General features: G+C 52.5%; 1 protein-coding gene across 1 annotated transcript in view; it reads right to left on the reverse strand.

The window, feature by feature from the left end:
• NEGR1 (neuronal growth regulator 1) overlaps positions 1–13,488 on the reverse strand; it is a gene marked incomplete at its 3' end in the record, with an annotated part of 295,437 nt that extends 281,949 nt beyond the window's left edge. Inside the window, exon 1 of the mRNA XM_082002645.1 lies at positions 13,310–13,488. Coding sequence (XP_081858771.1) covers positions 13,310–13,473 — 164 coding nt within the window. The 5' untranslated portion in view covers positions 13,474–13,488. The remainder of the gene's footprint in view (positions 1–13,309) is intronic.
• Between the last annotated feature and the right edge of the window lie 1,605 nt (positions 13,489–15,093).

The following is a 15,093-nucleotide window of genomic DNA, read 5'->3' on the forward strand; positions in this document are numbered from 1 at the left end:
GCCTTTCAGATTTTGTGACACAGTAGAGAAACGCAGAAGACAGTGCTTTTATTTATCTGTTTATTTTTGCCGAGACATCCATTCTTCTCGCCGCCTTTGGAAACTTATTATGGCCTCAGCTCAGGATATCAAATTATGTTGGGATTTCACTGAGACTTGCATTCAATCTCCCAAAGACTTTAAGCATTCAAAATCTGGGACAACCTAACCTGTAATTTATTTCAAAGTCTGTTGACTCTGTTCGATCTCTTTTAGGACCGTTTCCCAATTTCTGTTATAATTAAGCTAAAAGCATCTATCAATCTAAAAATCTGGTAGAGCAAGTCATCATCTACTCCTTAATTTTACCTTCAGTTAAATGCAAGAGACCAAAAAATCATTAGGAAATGCTTACATAAGCACGATTTGAGGGACTGACACAAAGATGAGTCAACACAACTTCTAGAGTTTAAAAAAAACCAACAACAAACTCTTTGAAATCTGTATTACTTAAATGTTTATCTTTGGTTAAACTCCATAATTTCCTTTCAGTATCAAAGCACCAGTCCCTCCACCGAGCACAGGGTGCCAAAAGGCGGTTCCAGCTCTCATTGGGTGAACGGTGGCGGTTGCTGGGTGAACATCACCTTGGCAGGAGCCAGCCAAGAGCAGAGCCTTGCAGGCTGCCACCTCCTCACGGTGGGTAACCCAACAGCTCGGTGTGATCGCTGACTTCTGCCGTCTCTGCTTCAGTGCTGGGATTCCTGCAACCAGCAGAAAAGGCTATATGGAAAATTATCCACCCTTTCATCCTTCCTCCAAGGCACCCACACCTCTGCTGTTCTCCTTCATGCTCCCACGGGTCATGGCATGGGAGTTATTCCCCTCCTCTCCTCCGCTGGCAGGAAGAAGTTCTTGACCTTTATTCAGCCAATTTGGAGAAAATTAGCAGTTCCACATCCTGCTGAGTCTTCAGTGCGGCACAGCCCATTAATTTGGGCTTCACAGCCTGCTTCACCTACACCTTTCTGAAGTCTCACCAGAGAAGCTGGGCGCCCGTTTCACGAGCTGGGTATCACGGATGAGCCAGGACGCCGGCTGGGTGAAGCACCGCAGACCCAGGAGGTGCATCACGGACACACCGTCTCTCAGAGGAGTCTCAGCGTTAGCAGGTCCAAGGCTAGAAAAGCAAGAGCAGCGACTGCGGAGGCATTAACCATCCCACCCCGCCCCGGGAAGGGGCTGGGGCAAGTACCATGGTTCCAAAATGCCATACTCGGCCATGATGACGATTTCCATGCCCTACCGAGCACAGCACCGCTCTCAGCGCAGCCCTCGCCCTCCGCACACGCACCCGCCCCAGCTCTCACGCCCACCGCTGACCGTGGGAGCTTCCGACCGTCGTGCTGTTCAATACCACATGACACAGAGAGTCTGATCTGGGATTAAATTACATCAGTAATAATATACACTTCATTTTGAACTGAGTCGCAAACAGAAAATGTGTTTATTCCAAGATTGCAATGTACTACTTATCAAAAGTATTGGCTGCAATATTTAATGTTTTCATTTTTCCGTCATGCATTTACAGCTCTATTTAAAAATTAAGTGACACCACAATTTACTGAAAGCTAAGGTTACGTCTGGGCCTCCTGTGTCAAGTTGAACATTTCTCGTGGGTAGCATCACAGTCACGTAATGTGTTCAGTCACACCCTCCCCCTTTAAACCTCTTTCTGATAATTATAAAACTGCCGTTTCGGTACCAGGAAGCCGGCCCGCTGGCCGCCGGCACACCGAGCGCCCACCACGCGTCTCAGCCAGGGTTTGGGCTGCCGGCGGCGGGGTGCCCACCAGCTGATAGCTCACCGCTACGAGGAGCTTTCCAGTCTAGCAAGGGACCACGAAGAAACGTCAGCAGACGCGGAGACCGGAGTCGCCCAGCCGAACGCCCCAGACCGGGCCCCCTCGCGACGACACCTTCGCGGCTCCGTGCAGCGCGCGCAGTCACTACGCCTCCGACGAACGTTTAGAGTTAATGCTAAAAAGTTGGGCGCACGCACCAAAACGACGCGAGGAGGCGAGTGCCCGGGGCAGCGTTTTGGCGGCCGGGCACCACCCTGCCGCAACGCCAGCCCGCGCTCCGCCAGCGCCCCGGGGACGCCGCGCCCGGCGCTCCCGCCGCGTACGCCAGCGGTGGCACCCGCACGCCCTGGCCAGAGCCCACCTGGGGGTCGGAAAAGCTCCGCGCTGTTTCCAAGGCTGTTGCTCTCCTCCTGGCTCCCTGAAGGAGCTGCCCAGGCTCAGAGCAGCACACGTGCCGGGGACGGGGACGCAGCGGGACCGGCTGCTTCCGAGCAATCACCCCGCGGGCCGGCGCGCCCTTCCTGAGGCGCTTCTGCTGCGCCAGGTCTCTTACTTTGAAAGAGGAGACTAAACTTCCCTGAACTGGAACAAACCAAAAATGGCAGAGAACAAGCACGCGCTGCTTGCTGCTGCGCTCCTGATCCCGCGTGACTGAAACGCTCCAACGCGTCGTCTCTGCAAACTTCCACCGCTGGCGTTAGAACGCGGGCAGAGCCCCGCCATCGGCATTTCCGCACTTCGGCTGGTAGCTCATTAAAACCTGCTGCAAAAGTCATTGGCAGTTTCAAGCAAGGGTTGTACTGGACTACCTGCCCAGATTTTAAATAAACTTAGCTGTCCCAAGGAACCCTACTCGCCCACGGACAAAGTCTGCTGCCATGTGGACTGTTTTTTTTTTTTACAACAGGGTAGAAAGACAAGTAGAAGGGAAAGTTCTAGGCAACCAGCATGGCCAAGCAGAAAGAACGGGGGAAAAACAGTTTAGAAAATACTGCTTCATTTACTCCAGCAAATTTTCTGTTCCAGAGCATCATAAGACAATTTCTTCTGCAACACTTTCTTGTTTTCCCCGTGGCACCTACCCTCACCGTAACCCGGAGGCTGCTGCAGCCACCTATAGCTGCTGGGAGCGTCGCCTCCCCACGCGCAGCCGCAGCCAAGCCCGGAGGAAGCACCTTTCCCGAGCAGGCACCGAAAGTACTGCCAAGGAGGCATGCCAGCGCGCTGGAGTACGGAGTCTGTTCTATTTTAAACGTTCTTCTACAACTTCTACATAAAATGAACAGCTTTAATAAAAAAAAAAACAAACCCTTAGCACTAAGTCTATAAAAACTACATATGTGTACCTATATGTATATTAATTTAGTCAGAAATTCAACTACTGTGCTGAAGAAAAAGTAATGATTTTCCTGTAAGTCAATAGCTACTAGGCGGAGGGAGGGAGGGAGGGAGCGATGGAGCGAGGGAGGGAGGGAGGGAGGGAGCGAGTACCCTTTTTCAGCACGTATCAGAAATGCAACAAAATAAACAGACTGAACCACCAGCTCCCCCCGCCCTGTGCACGCTCCCGGACACCCAGCACGGGCGCGTCCGCACGGCGGGTGAGGGCAGGTCCTCCTGCCGGCGCCCAGCCCAGCCTGCACAAGGAGCTGCTCGCTGCTGGGGCGAGGCGGGATGCAAGCGCTACTTATTTTGGGATAATCATATACCCCTTAACCACACTAAATCGACCAGAACTGCCTTTGAAACTTCCCTTTCCCTTCTTCCACCGTGTTTCCTTGGAGAGAACTATCCTCTGCGTCATTCTTGCCTAACGAAGTGCCCGAAGCCAGCAGCCGAGCTCCGGCACTCCTCCACGCCGGCGGTTTACAGATGCTCCCCTCTCCAGCCGGTGGGAAATGGGAGCGTGGTTTGAAAGCCCTGTTTTCTTCTTTAACTTTAACTTTAACTGGTTCTTTCTAACTCCTCCCTGGCCCTGCTTCCCACCGGTTCCTATCGCCAACCTGCCTGCAAGATCCCAGCACCTCTCGGCTCTCCGCTGGTGGCAGCGTCATGCCACGGGTGCCGGGAGCTCCGGAGCTCCTCACCAGCACCGTGCGCTAAGGGAACGTGCCTCCTCCATGCCTAGCGGCCCCTAAAGCAAGCCCCAGCAGCTGTGCAGCGCAACACAACGAACCTGTCGGTCAGTCCTTTCCGAGGGAAGAAGGGGCAAAGGTCTGCGGCGGCGGCCCCACACCCGGAATGAATTCAACAGGAGCATTCACGTCAAGTGACAACCAGGGGCTCAGGAAGGGAGGACTTCAGTCTCGAGCGCTGTTCTATAATGCTGAATTATATTCAGTTTAAAAACATTTTTAACATGAAGCCAGTGAAATATCAAAGGCATACAACTGTACGGTAAATTATGTATGCCTATGTTTTGTAGAGGGAAGATCGTTCCTGCCTACATTTGACAGAATTGCATTATGTAAATTTAGCAGGCACATCACAGATGCTATACTAAACTGGACAGTTATCGCATTCCTGTATATTTACATAAGTATAGAAAAAATACAGCATACGTACATAAATAAATAGAATTTCCTCCATTTATATTTGCATGAGAAAAGTTGCTGGGTATTTCTGCAAGAAGTATTGTATGCTAATGAGATTTTTTCCAAGACAAAACTGTTACTGCTAACAGTTGGATCCTCTCTTTGTTTTAATTATGCATGACTAATGATAGCTGTTTGGCTGTCTGACCACCAGATTGTCTGCCGTTGCCAAGGGAAAATCTTTTAAAATAGATTGACTGTTTTTCCTGTTATAAAACAGATCATACCCTACTTCATCTTATATTTCTTTAACAGTTTTGCAGGTATAAAAATCAAAACTTGAGTTGAACTCCCTGGTGGGCCATTCTCGTGTGTAAGTCACCACCACATCTCTACCCGTGTTGTAAGTAATACATCGTACAAAACCAGAGCTGCAGCGCGGGGTCACCCGGGCCCCACCGCACGTCTCTGCCCTCGGGCTGGCTCGGTGGCGAGGGCTTGGGGTGGCTGCTCCATGCTGACAGCTACCGACGAGCGGCGGAGGCGGCACTGGCCCAGTGATTGCCAACACAAGCGAGCATATCAGCGGCAACCTCGAACTGACATCTGGGTTGAGTTGGGGGAAATGGAAGTTTTGCACATTTGAGGAGTTCCTTCCTCTGCTTCCAAGTGGGACCTTTCTTTTCACAGAATCGCAGAGTGGTAGGGGTTGGAAGAGACCTCTGAAGATCACCTGGTCCAACCCCCCTGCCCAGGCAGGACCACCCAGGGCAGGTTGCACAGGAACGCGTCCAGTCGGGTTTGGAAGGTCTCCAGAGAAGGAGACTCCACAGACTCTCCAGGCAGCCTGTTCCACGGCTCCGTCACCCTCACAGTAAAGAAGTTTTTCCTCATGCTGAGGTGGGACTCCTGTGCTGCAGTTTGTGCCCATCGCCCCTCGTCCTGTCACCGGGCACTACTGAAAAGAGACTGGCTCCATCCTCCTGACAGCCACCCTTCAGGTATTGATAGACACTGATAAGGTCCCCTCTCAGCCTCCTCTTCTCCAGACTAAACAGCCCCAGGTCTCCCAGCCTTTCCTCATACGAGAGATGTTCCAGTCCCTTAATCATCCCCTGCCAACGGGCAGCGCCTTAGCGCGGGGGGTTCCACAAGCGTTCCTCCCCGTGCTGCTCGCGAGGAACGGCGTTCTCATGGGCAGACAAAGGTTTGTCGTTCAACCTTGCCTTTGCAGACCATTTTGACTTGCAGATGAGCAAGGCAAAGGAGCCGGCAGCTCTGGTACCAGAGGCCTGCGGATGGATACGATCAATTAACCTGATTGATTAGTGCAGCGTTACCTCACCGCAGGCGAGCCCGCTGCCGCTGCTCCACCTGCAAAACCTCCCCGAATTCACGCAGAGCTGTGGCCAGCCGGATCGGCCTGCCCCTGCCTCACCCAGCTGCTGGCTTCAACCGCCGGTTCCGAAAAACCCAGCCGCTCGCCCTGAGGCCACGCTGCTCCTCGCCCTGGCCCGGGGCGAGCCGAAGGGCGGCTGCCAGCGGCCGGGCGGCGGCTCGCTCGGCGGCTCGCTCGGCAGGGAGGATGCTGTGCGTCACCGACGCCTTCTCGTTCCCCTACCACGAGGGGCGCCGGCCCCGTCATGGAGGGGCGCGAGAGAGGACCCTTTGAAAGGACGGCCCGTGGTATGAAAACGCTGTAGTACGTGCGCGGGGCCGGCAGCCCGCACGGGCCAAAGCCGTGCCAGGGAGAAGGAACAAGGTGGGCAACAGCCTGCGGGAGCGCGCGTGCCCCCAGGCCCTGCCCGGCCACGCCAGGACATGCCAGTCTACGCCTGCGACCTGGCCGCCTTCATCAGAGGGGTGCCGCCTCACCGTACCCCTCCGCCTCCGCAAGGCTCACAGAAGAGCTGACATGTCTCCAAACTGACCCCCCGAGCCCGCTGCGGCACGGACTTCAGCTTCCGACACAGCGCTGGGTCAAATTCCTGCCAGGAGAGGCAGCGGGACGCCGGCACCGCGTGCCGCTGGTCGGCCTGCGAAACCAGTCAGCCTGAACCCCTGAGACTTGTTTCCCTGGAACATTGGCTACAGCCAACTCTGCTGCAAGACGACAAGAAGAAAGTCATCTAAGTCCCTGCTTGTTCCTCAACAGAACAGCCCTTTGGAACAAATTCTGTTTTTTCATTCCTTACTGATTCCTTGTTTTGTTAGTTCCTCTGCATAACATCTGAAACATTCGCAATCATTTAAAATGATAAATTATTTTAATTTACTCTGAATTTATTTATTATTACTGCACAGGCAAGAGGCAAGCGCCATAATGTGCTTGTTTAATAATTGGCAAGGATTTGGAACGTGAAAGTCTTATCCAAACAACAGCTTAATTTTAGCAGGGCGGGGGGGTGCGCACATACGTCTACACGTACCACGGTCACATTTCAGAGAGATGGGAACAAAGCTTCACATAGCCAAATAACTTACGGTCCCGAACTGCATGAGAATACCAAAAGAGTATGGAAATCAAGAAATGTACCGTTTAGAATCATAAAGGGAAGAAGAAAATTCTTACATTTATTACAGCACCTGTCCCCCCACAGATACATCTGCATTTGTGGGTGCACACAACTGTATCCAACACTGGCGTGTGGACACTCATCAGAGGGACTGTAACGCTAGAATACATATGGTATCTTAAAATTTAAACGTGCTATACACACTTGATATTCTCCTGCTAGTCATACTGCAGAACGTTCATTCCAAATGCCCAATTCTCAGTAACACAAATGACAACAGACAGAACGTTTGGCAGATGTGTCACCAGCTTTCCATGACCACTGTTGCTCCTTTGGCAAAGACCGTTGGCTGTAAAGGGCAGCTCTTCTTGGAAGAGAAGGCAAAACCGGCAAGTCCCAACTCCCCAAAGTCACTAGGCCCCCTCAGCAATTTAAATGTGAATCAGGCACCTACATACCCCTGAGGACCTCAACAGCTTCGGAGTGGAAGCCTGCTTGCCACAGGCGCTCAAGCCACACAGGCACCTTCAGCGATTTTGACCAGAGCAGCCGGAGGTTCCTCAGGACCATTGATCTGGGAATCCATGGGATTTCATAGTTTGAGAAGTGCTGGCAAGGACCCCCCCCAAAATAAAATCCATGATGATGACCATAACGCTGTTGTTTCATTCTTGAGCACCTGGAGTCAGGGGAAGCAGAAGCCGGAACTGGAAATGGTCCCAGCAAGGTTTCCTTTGACCAGGACTTCCCTGCGCCCATGATAAGGCACTGATGTGCTTTACTGGGAAAGGGGAAGTCTGAACTGAAAATCAGAATGTTTTGCAAGCCAAAGAAGCAGGAGACATGGGTTTGGCTGCTGCTGCCAGACTTCTCATGCCAAAACAGAGTTCATCCCCGTACCAGACTCTGATTTCAGAGACCCTGCATTCGGTAGCCCTAAAGAGACCTAGTTTAGAAAAATAATGTTAAGTGGACATCTCTCCCCTAAACCACCAGCATGGATCAGAGGAGAGCTGTGGTGGAGAATAGGGAGCATCCCATTTTCCAACATGAGCGAAGACAACGACACGCAGCTGAGAAAGGCATTTTCAATAGACGGCAAGAGCTGTGATCTCTGCGAAGCTTGAGGGAGCCGCAGCGAAGCCCTGAGTCATCAGTGCCGTGCGAGGAGCAGCATTTCTCCGACACGCTGCCCTGCATGCCTCCTCTGCCACCCCGGGGGTGTCACGGTCGAAAAGCTCGGTACCTCTGGGGGGAGGCAGAAGCCTGGGTATGGGGCTGCGGCTCTCCCAGACACGGACACCGAGAGACACGGAGGATGCCAGGAGCTGCTCTGCCCGTTCCCCCGGCGGCAATTTCTTCCACCAATGGAAAAACTTACGGAAAAGGAGAGGTTGAGTAGCTCTAAAAGCAGCCACCCGAAGAGATGGATAGTTTCAGATCAGCTGCCTACCACATGCCCAAACCCTTTAATACTAGTAAGAACATACCAGTAAAACATAGTCCTAGGCAGTGTTCACCTGTGGCTGCTTAGCGCAGCCCACGCTGCGTTACCTGTTGGCTCATATGAAGTGTTTGATGACTACCTCAAGTCTCCGAGGCAGGGGAGAGTGTGACTGCACGTGACGTCGACCTGAAACTCTCTGAGGTAGAAAGAGAAGCAGCCAGGCTACGTGCAAAGAATTAAAAATTCAGGAAACAAATGAAAAAAACCCAAAGCTCCTGACCTATGACCAAAAAAAAAAAAAAATCTTCTCCTGTAATCACCTTTCTCCGGTGACTGTTGGCTGCCCTAAACCTCAGATAAAATTCACATGAGCTGGCCAAAAGAGACTACTGTGGTCAAAAACACATGGATGAAGTGCAATCTACCTGTTAACAAGGCTGGCCTAGAACTGATCCCTGGTTTTCCCAGCCAGGTTTGACAAGAACCAGCGTCCCCTCCATAAGCACAACTGGACACGGTTATCTGCTTTACAGCTTCCAACGCTCCTGCTCCTCACAGGCAGCCCTTGGGAACCTCGATCCAATGGAGCCCAGCTTGAGGTTTAACTCTTTGTGGTGAAGAAGTCACATTATTGTACATAATGCAGAGCATGTATTTCACAAATTACTCTATAATCACATAGCGGTTAAAAAAGCTTGCTTTTTAAAAAAATGAGTCAATGTCTAAAACTTAATTTACCATGATTACACAATGCAAAAGTACTATCAGGTAGACTAGCTTTTATTATCCATGAGCTTTAAGAAAAATAAAATGCAGCATAAAAATCTTTGCTTGCTAGAGAAAGCCATTTTGATCATCTTCAGATTTATACATTCAGACACCTAAGGGGATTCCGTTTACAAATTGCAGATAAGGTATTTAGGAACCGTTAAGAAACATACGCCTGTTTTCTGGGATATATAAAGCCAAGCGGACCACACACAAAAATCAGCCGTAACCTAGATAAGCATCAGCAGAGAAAGTCGGAGAGAAATTCCCCTTTACTTCTCCCGGAAGCAGAAGTGCCTCTGGCTGCAATCCCGGCGCCGAGCTCTCCGGCTGCCCTCCCTGCGTCACCCCGCGCGGCCAGCGGGAAGGGGACGGAGCAGCCCCCACCCAGGCGGAGGTGGCCCTCGCGCTCCCCGCGCATCCAGCCCGCAAGCACAAGCGCTGCTTGCGGGGCGGCGAGGGAGAAGCAGCAGGTTACCCACGCCTGCTCCGAGCAAACTGCGCCGAGCAAACTGCTCCGCATTTGTCACCTCTCTCAAAACGCTCCGGTTCCAAAACGGCCGCTTCTGCTGTCAGCGTTACGGATGTGCTGCAAACGTGCGGTGATCCCTCTCCTTAAAGGAGGTCTTGAAAAGGGTCACTAGAGAAATCCAGCTCTGAAAATAACAGGCTGCTTCCTGTATTTCTAGCAGTTTGCAATATAGCAATTTATTCTTTTAATGAAATAATGCTTTTGTAACTTGTTCTCTCTTTCCTCATGTGTTCTCATTAAATCTTAACGGGCTGCCTGGGAAGAATATAGACAGGATACAGGGCAGAATTGTACTTCTGAAAATAAGTGGCTTCCCAAAATTATTTTCCCATATAAAACAACTGCATTACTGATATAATTCCTTATAACTTCAATAAACAGTGACACAAATAGTGTTGGGACTGCATGGATCAAGCGCTGATTGAAAGGAAACAGAAGGTGCCCCAGGTTTTAATTACTGAGGCTACAGAAATAACTCATCATCAGAAAGAACACCTTGGCTAACGAGGGATTTCCTCTAAACCATGACGGCTCAGAGGTTCCCGGTACCGGGACCGGTGCTAAGCGACGTTCTTGGCAAACTGTCCCTTTGGGCAGCCCAGCCGGAGGCGAAAGGCGCGGGGCCATGCCTCTCGCCGGCGCTGGGGAGCGCGGGCCGGCGAGGCCCACGAGCACCCCGGCGCTGCCCGCGGCCCGGCCTGGCGGTGGTCCGGGCGGCGGGGACGGGCAGCGCGCCCACCCCACCTCACCCTGCGGTGAGGGGCGGCGGGGTGCCCGGCCGAGCGAGAGCACCGGGCGGGGAGCGACGCTCGCAGCTTGGCTTCTACAGCACTAGAAACGCTGCACGCGGTTGATGCTAAATTGATTAATTACACTTTCATATGAATCAACTATTTTAAAACGAGGGAGCTGTGCTACTTATTTTACTTCGTGTTAACACTTAGAGGCTTTTACTGGAAAACCTCAGCAGTTAAAGGAGCCTTTATTCCTCATCTTTAGTAAAGACAATAAAAACTTAATGTGAGAGCTGAGACTGGAACTTGGCTCGCTCAGCCGGCGAGCCTTCTTCCCCAATATTTTAGCTCAAAACGAGACTCGCAAGTGAAAGCTTGTCCTCGGTTCAACACAGGTAACCCCGTTCACACTGCTTGCAGACCCAAAGCATGGGTCGATACGTAATTAAGCTGCACAGCTGAGTAAAAGCCCCGAGCAACAGCCCCCCAGCCCTGGGAGCCGGTGCAGGGCGCGCGCCGAGCGAGCGCTGCCGCGGCGCCCGCAACGCCCTCTCGTTGGGGGACGCCTCCGCCTAAACGCCCGTCGCATAAATCACCCCACTCTGCTTGCGCCGAGGGAGCGCTGACTCAAAGCCGCGGGAATCACTCCCGTGCTCTAGCACTCGCTATTAAAAAAAGAAGGAAGGGTAGGTGCTTTGAGCACGGTGCTGTCTTCGCAACAAAGTAAGGAGGTAACTTTTGAAGCCCTCGCTGCCGGAGGACGGCTGAAACAGGAGAAGCCTGGGGCCGAGAGTGAATCAACATGTGCCAGCAGGAGGGATGGCCATCTTGCCGTAAGAGGCTGGGAACTACGGCGCACAGCCAACTTCGGATGCTGCAATGTACCGTAACTGAGAAGGGCTAAATTCAGCCAGCCACGGAGCAGAAAGGAAAAAAGCTCCTTCTCTAACGCCCACATTGCTTTATCCAGCTCACTGGGATTTGTATTGAAATAAATCGCCAGCTTCCAACAGTTAGGATGCTAATAGCAATTATTTTAATGTATACTGAAATATATTTGTGTTACAAATATCCAGTGAGAAAAAATGCAGGAGGAGCAGTGACAATGTGCAGCGAGAGACGGGAGATAAACAGCTCTACCCGTCTTCTGCAGACTCTTTTGAAACTGGTCTCTTATAGTGACCCTACATTTCCCCTTCGAGTTGCAATATGACCTGAAAACAAAATAAACACCGATTTGAAAGAAAGTCTACAAAAGGGATATGAATGGAAAGAAGTTAATCACAGAGCAAGAAGAATGAAAAAACAGATGTAACGCGCAATATTTCACCATCTAATCGCTTTGTTCCAGAGTTCAGTAGTGATGTTTATGTTTCCTTTAGCAGCATCTCTTTACAAAACAGGTACTCTCCCTCCCCTGTGAGGCAAAAGTAGTGTTTTAATCTTAAAGCCCTAATTTCATTTATGTAACCTACCCAGCTGCACAGACACTGAGCTTCAAACACAATCTTAGGCCTAGAAAACTGCATGTGTTCCAGGTGAAACCCACCAGGAGATAACCTTCAGAGTAATTCCACAATTTTTTAATCATGTAGTTCTAAATATGTATTTGTTTACATCCTAATAACGTTTAGTACTGGCTGAGTACCTGTCTTAACTGCTGCCAACTCACCAAGTTACCTTCTCTGCAACCTACAAATCTGAAACACTACAAATAAAACAGACTTTTTAAAAATTTCCTTTGATTCTCCAATTCTGCAGACAAAAAGCACGAGGACTTGAGGACATCTCAAAATACAGAGTATAAATGAGGTACACATAAAAAATACTTGTCAGCTGCCCTACATAGACATCTACTGTATTTTCGGTAGCTACTACACCAGAAGCCAGCTGACTTGCTATAAAACGATTCCAAATTCCTATTGAAAATACCTCATGCAGTATTTACAGCAGATTGTAGGATCATTAAAAATGCATACGGTTAAAATACTTTGTAACCTGAAGACCCGAGTGAGTGACACCCCAAGAAAAAAATAATACAGCCAGATACTTCATAGCTTAAAATTACTGCCAATTAAAACAGGGATTTATCACAAGCAAGGAGGTTCAACCCACTGCAATCACATCCCAGATAACAAGAAAATGTATTTTTCTTGAACTATAGCAATGTCATAACAAAAGTATAATGCGTGAATAAAAAAAAGGGGGGGGGGGCTGTAAATCAAATCAAGCCAGAGGATTACTGAACTCAAATCAGAAGGAAAGATTCAAGTAGATTAAGTATGGTGTACGGCTACCGGTAAACAAATTTTGCTCCAGTCAACTGGACTGAAGAATCTGTAGGCGCGGGGAGAGCAAGGTTCACCAGGAGAAGCAATAGCAGAGCCACGGAAGGCAGGTCATCTCCTCATGGCGTAGCGCTCGCTTTCCACCGTAATGGTTGCGAAACACGAAAATGTAAAAAAAAAACCACCCCAAACCCCCAAACCCCACAAGGCAAATACTTCTGCCAGGGCACCATCCTCAGCCCCGCCACGCTCAGAGCCCGACACCGATGCCGGGAACCGAACCGGCATCGTTCCACCCCGCCGCCCATTTCCGAACTTCCACCCGCAGACCGTGCTCTGCGAAACGTTACGGAGTTAAACATCGGGGAAAACGACTTCCAGCAGGCAGCGGGACCCACGCAACCAAACCCCCGGGGAGGGGGCCGGGGGCCCGGCGGCCGCTCCAGCTCCGCGGGTGCGGAGACGGGGAGCTGGGGCTGACAACTTCCCCGCGCCACCGGGGACCCCCCCCGACCCTCCCCGGCGGGGGAGGCGGGGAGCCGAGCCGCCGCCGCCGCAGCACCCCCGAGAGCGGCCGGGGCTGCTGCGGCGGTGGGGCCGGGGCCCCCATCCCGCCCGCCCCTTCGCGGCCGCCGTCGCTTCCTACCTAAGCACCGCCGTGTCCCCTTTCCTGACCACCAGGCTGTCCACCGCCGCCCCGGGGAAGTCTCCACCCGGAGCCGCCAGTCGCCCGTGGGGCAGGAGACAACCGAGGAAGACGATCGCCAGCCACTGGTGGGAGCCCCCGGCGCTCCGCACCAGCGGCACCATCTCCGCGCCGCGCTTCTCCCGGGCCCGGCGGAGGCCGAACGCTGGCCCCGGCGGCGGCGGCGGTCCCTGGCCGGTGCTGGCGGTCGGTGACCGAGCGCGGAGCGTGGCTGCTCCCGGGCGGCCGCCGCAGCATCTAGCGAGCAGGGCAGCGCGCCCGCGCTGCGCGGCGGCGGCGGCTCCGGCGGGCGGGCCCCGCTGCCGGCCCGTTGCCACGCAGCCGTCGCCCTGGCAACCGCCGCGGCGGCGGAGGGATGCGCGCCGCCCTGCCCCCCCGCTCCGCCGTCCCGCCCCTCGGCATCCCGGCTTGCGGGGACACCCCCCCACCCCTACCCGCGGGGTGCGCAGGGGCCGCGCAGCACCGCGCCCCGGCCGGCGGGCCGCGCAGGGGCCGCGCACTCGTGCGCCGACATCGCCTCGGGCATTGCTCCGCGGGTACCGCCCCCCCTTCAGGTGCGACAGAAATTTCCCACTTTGCCCGTCAGGTAGTGCTTTAAGGCAGCGGTGCTGCAAAGCGCTCCCACAGCTCCGCGGTGAGGCTTCCTCCTCCCGCGGGAGCTGCCAAAATCTCCAAAGAAACGATCCGGTCGTTTCTGGAATACATGATCGGCCACCCCGATATTTGGGGTTCCATCTCCTAACGTTCTAACAGGATAGCTAGAGGTGCTCCCCGCTAGCCGGGAAACAGGAGCCCTAACACCACTGGCAGATTATTTCCCTCCAGCCGCACAGAAACGAGCAGCCTTTCCCCACTCGCAGTCTTCTCCCGCGTGTGAAACGCACGCTCGGAACACTGTCAGCCTCTGACCAGCGCCACGGAGCGAGGGGTTCCGTTCGCTTGGTTTGTTCGCCCGAACGCCCGCTTTCCAGTCTACCCGCTCCTCATGGGGCGCGAGGTTGCGCGCCCCGGCATCAGGCCGAAGCCCTTGCAGGAATTACTCTCCTCCCGTGGGTTCCGCTCAAGAGAGAAGTTGCATAAGCGATGCACTGTTATGTAACGGGACTTGCATGACTGCTGTGGCATTAAGGGCAGTTTTGAAACGTTCTCACACTAATTGATGCACATCTGGCCAATACAATGCTCTAATTGTTCCTTCCCAGCAGCTCTGCCACCCCACGCTGCCAGCCCGTGGTACAGCCTGCGCTGATTTTCCCGCGGTACTTCCATCAGCTGTCACAGAGTACGGATTTTTCTGGTGCACCATTTTTTCCTACTTGCAATTTGCATCAGAAGGAATTAGGGTAGCATGTTCCAAGTAAAAAATCTTTTATAATCATGATACTTCCAATCCTCGCCTCTTTGATAAACCTGTGTTCTTCTCCTGTAAGCTTCACCCTTCTTTACTCCGTCCCATTGCATTAGATCTTTCCAGCTGCCAAAAGAAATTCTAGCGTACACAAAAGGGAATTCTTCCTCTACTCCTGTGGCACATGATACTACAGAGTTTCCTTGATAAGGAAAGAGAGGAGGGGGGAGAGAGAGAGAGAGATTGGCTCACAAATCTTAGATGAGGAAGACTCGCCATCAGTATTATCGCTATAATACAGTAATGCCTTTTTAACGTTAAATACAACTCTGCAGCGAGACAATCCTCTCTGCCAGCATACACGCAGCTGCTGTGG

Source organism: Phaethon aethereus (genome assembly GCF_964289735.1).
Source record: "Phaethon aethereus genome assembly, chromosome: 8".
Lineage (NCBI taxonomy): Eukaryota > Metazoa > Chordata > Aves > Phaethontiformes > Phaethontidae > Phaethon > Phaethon aethereus.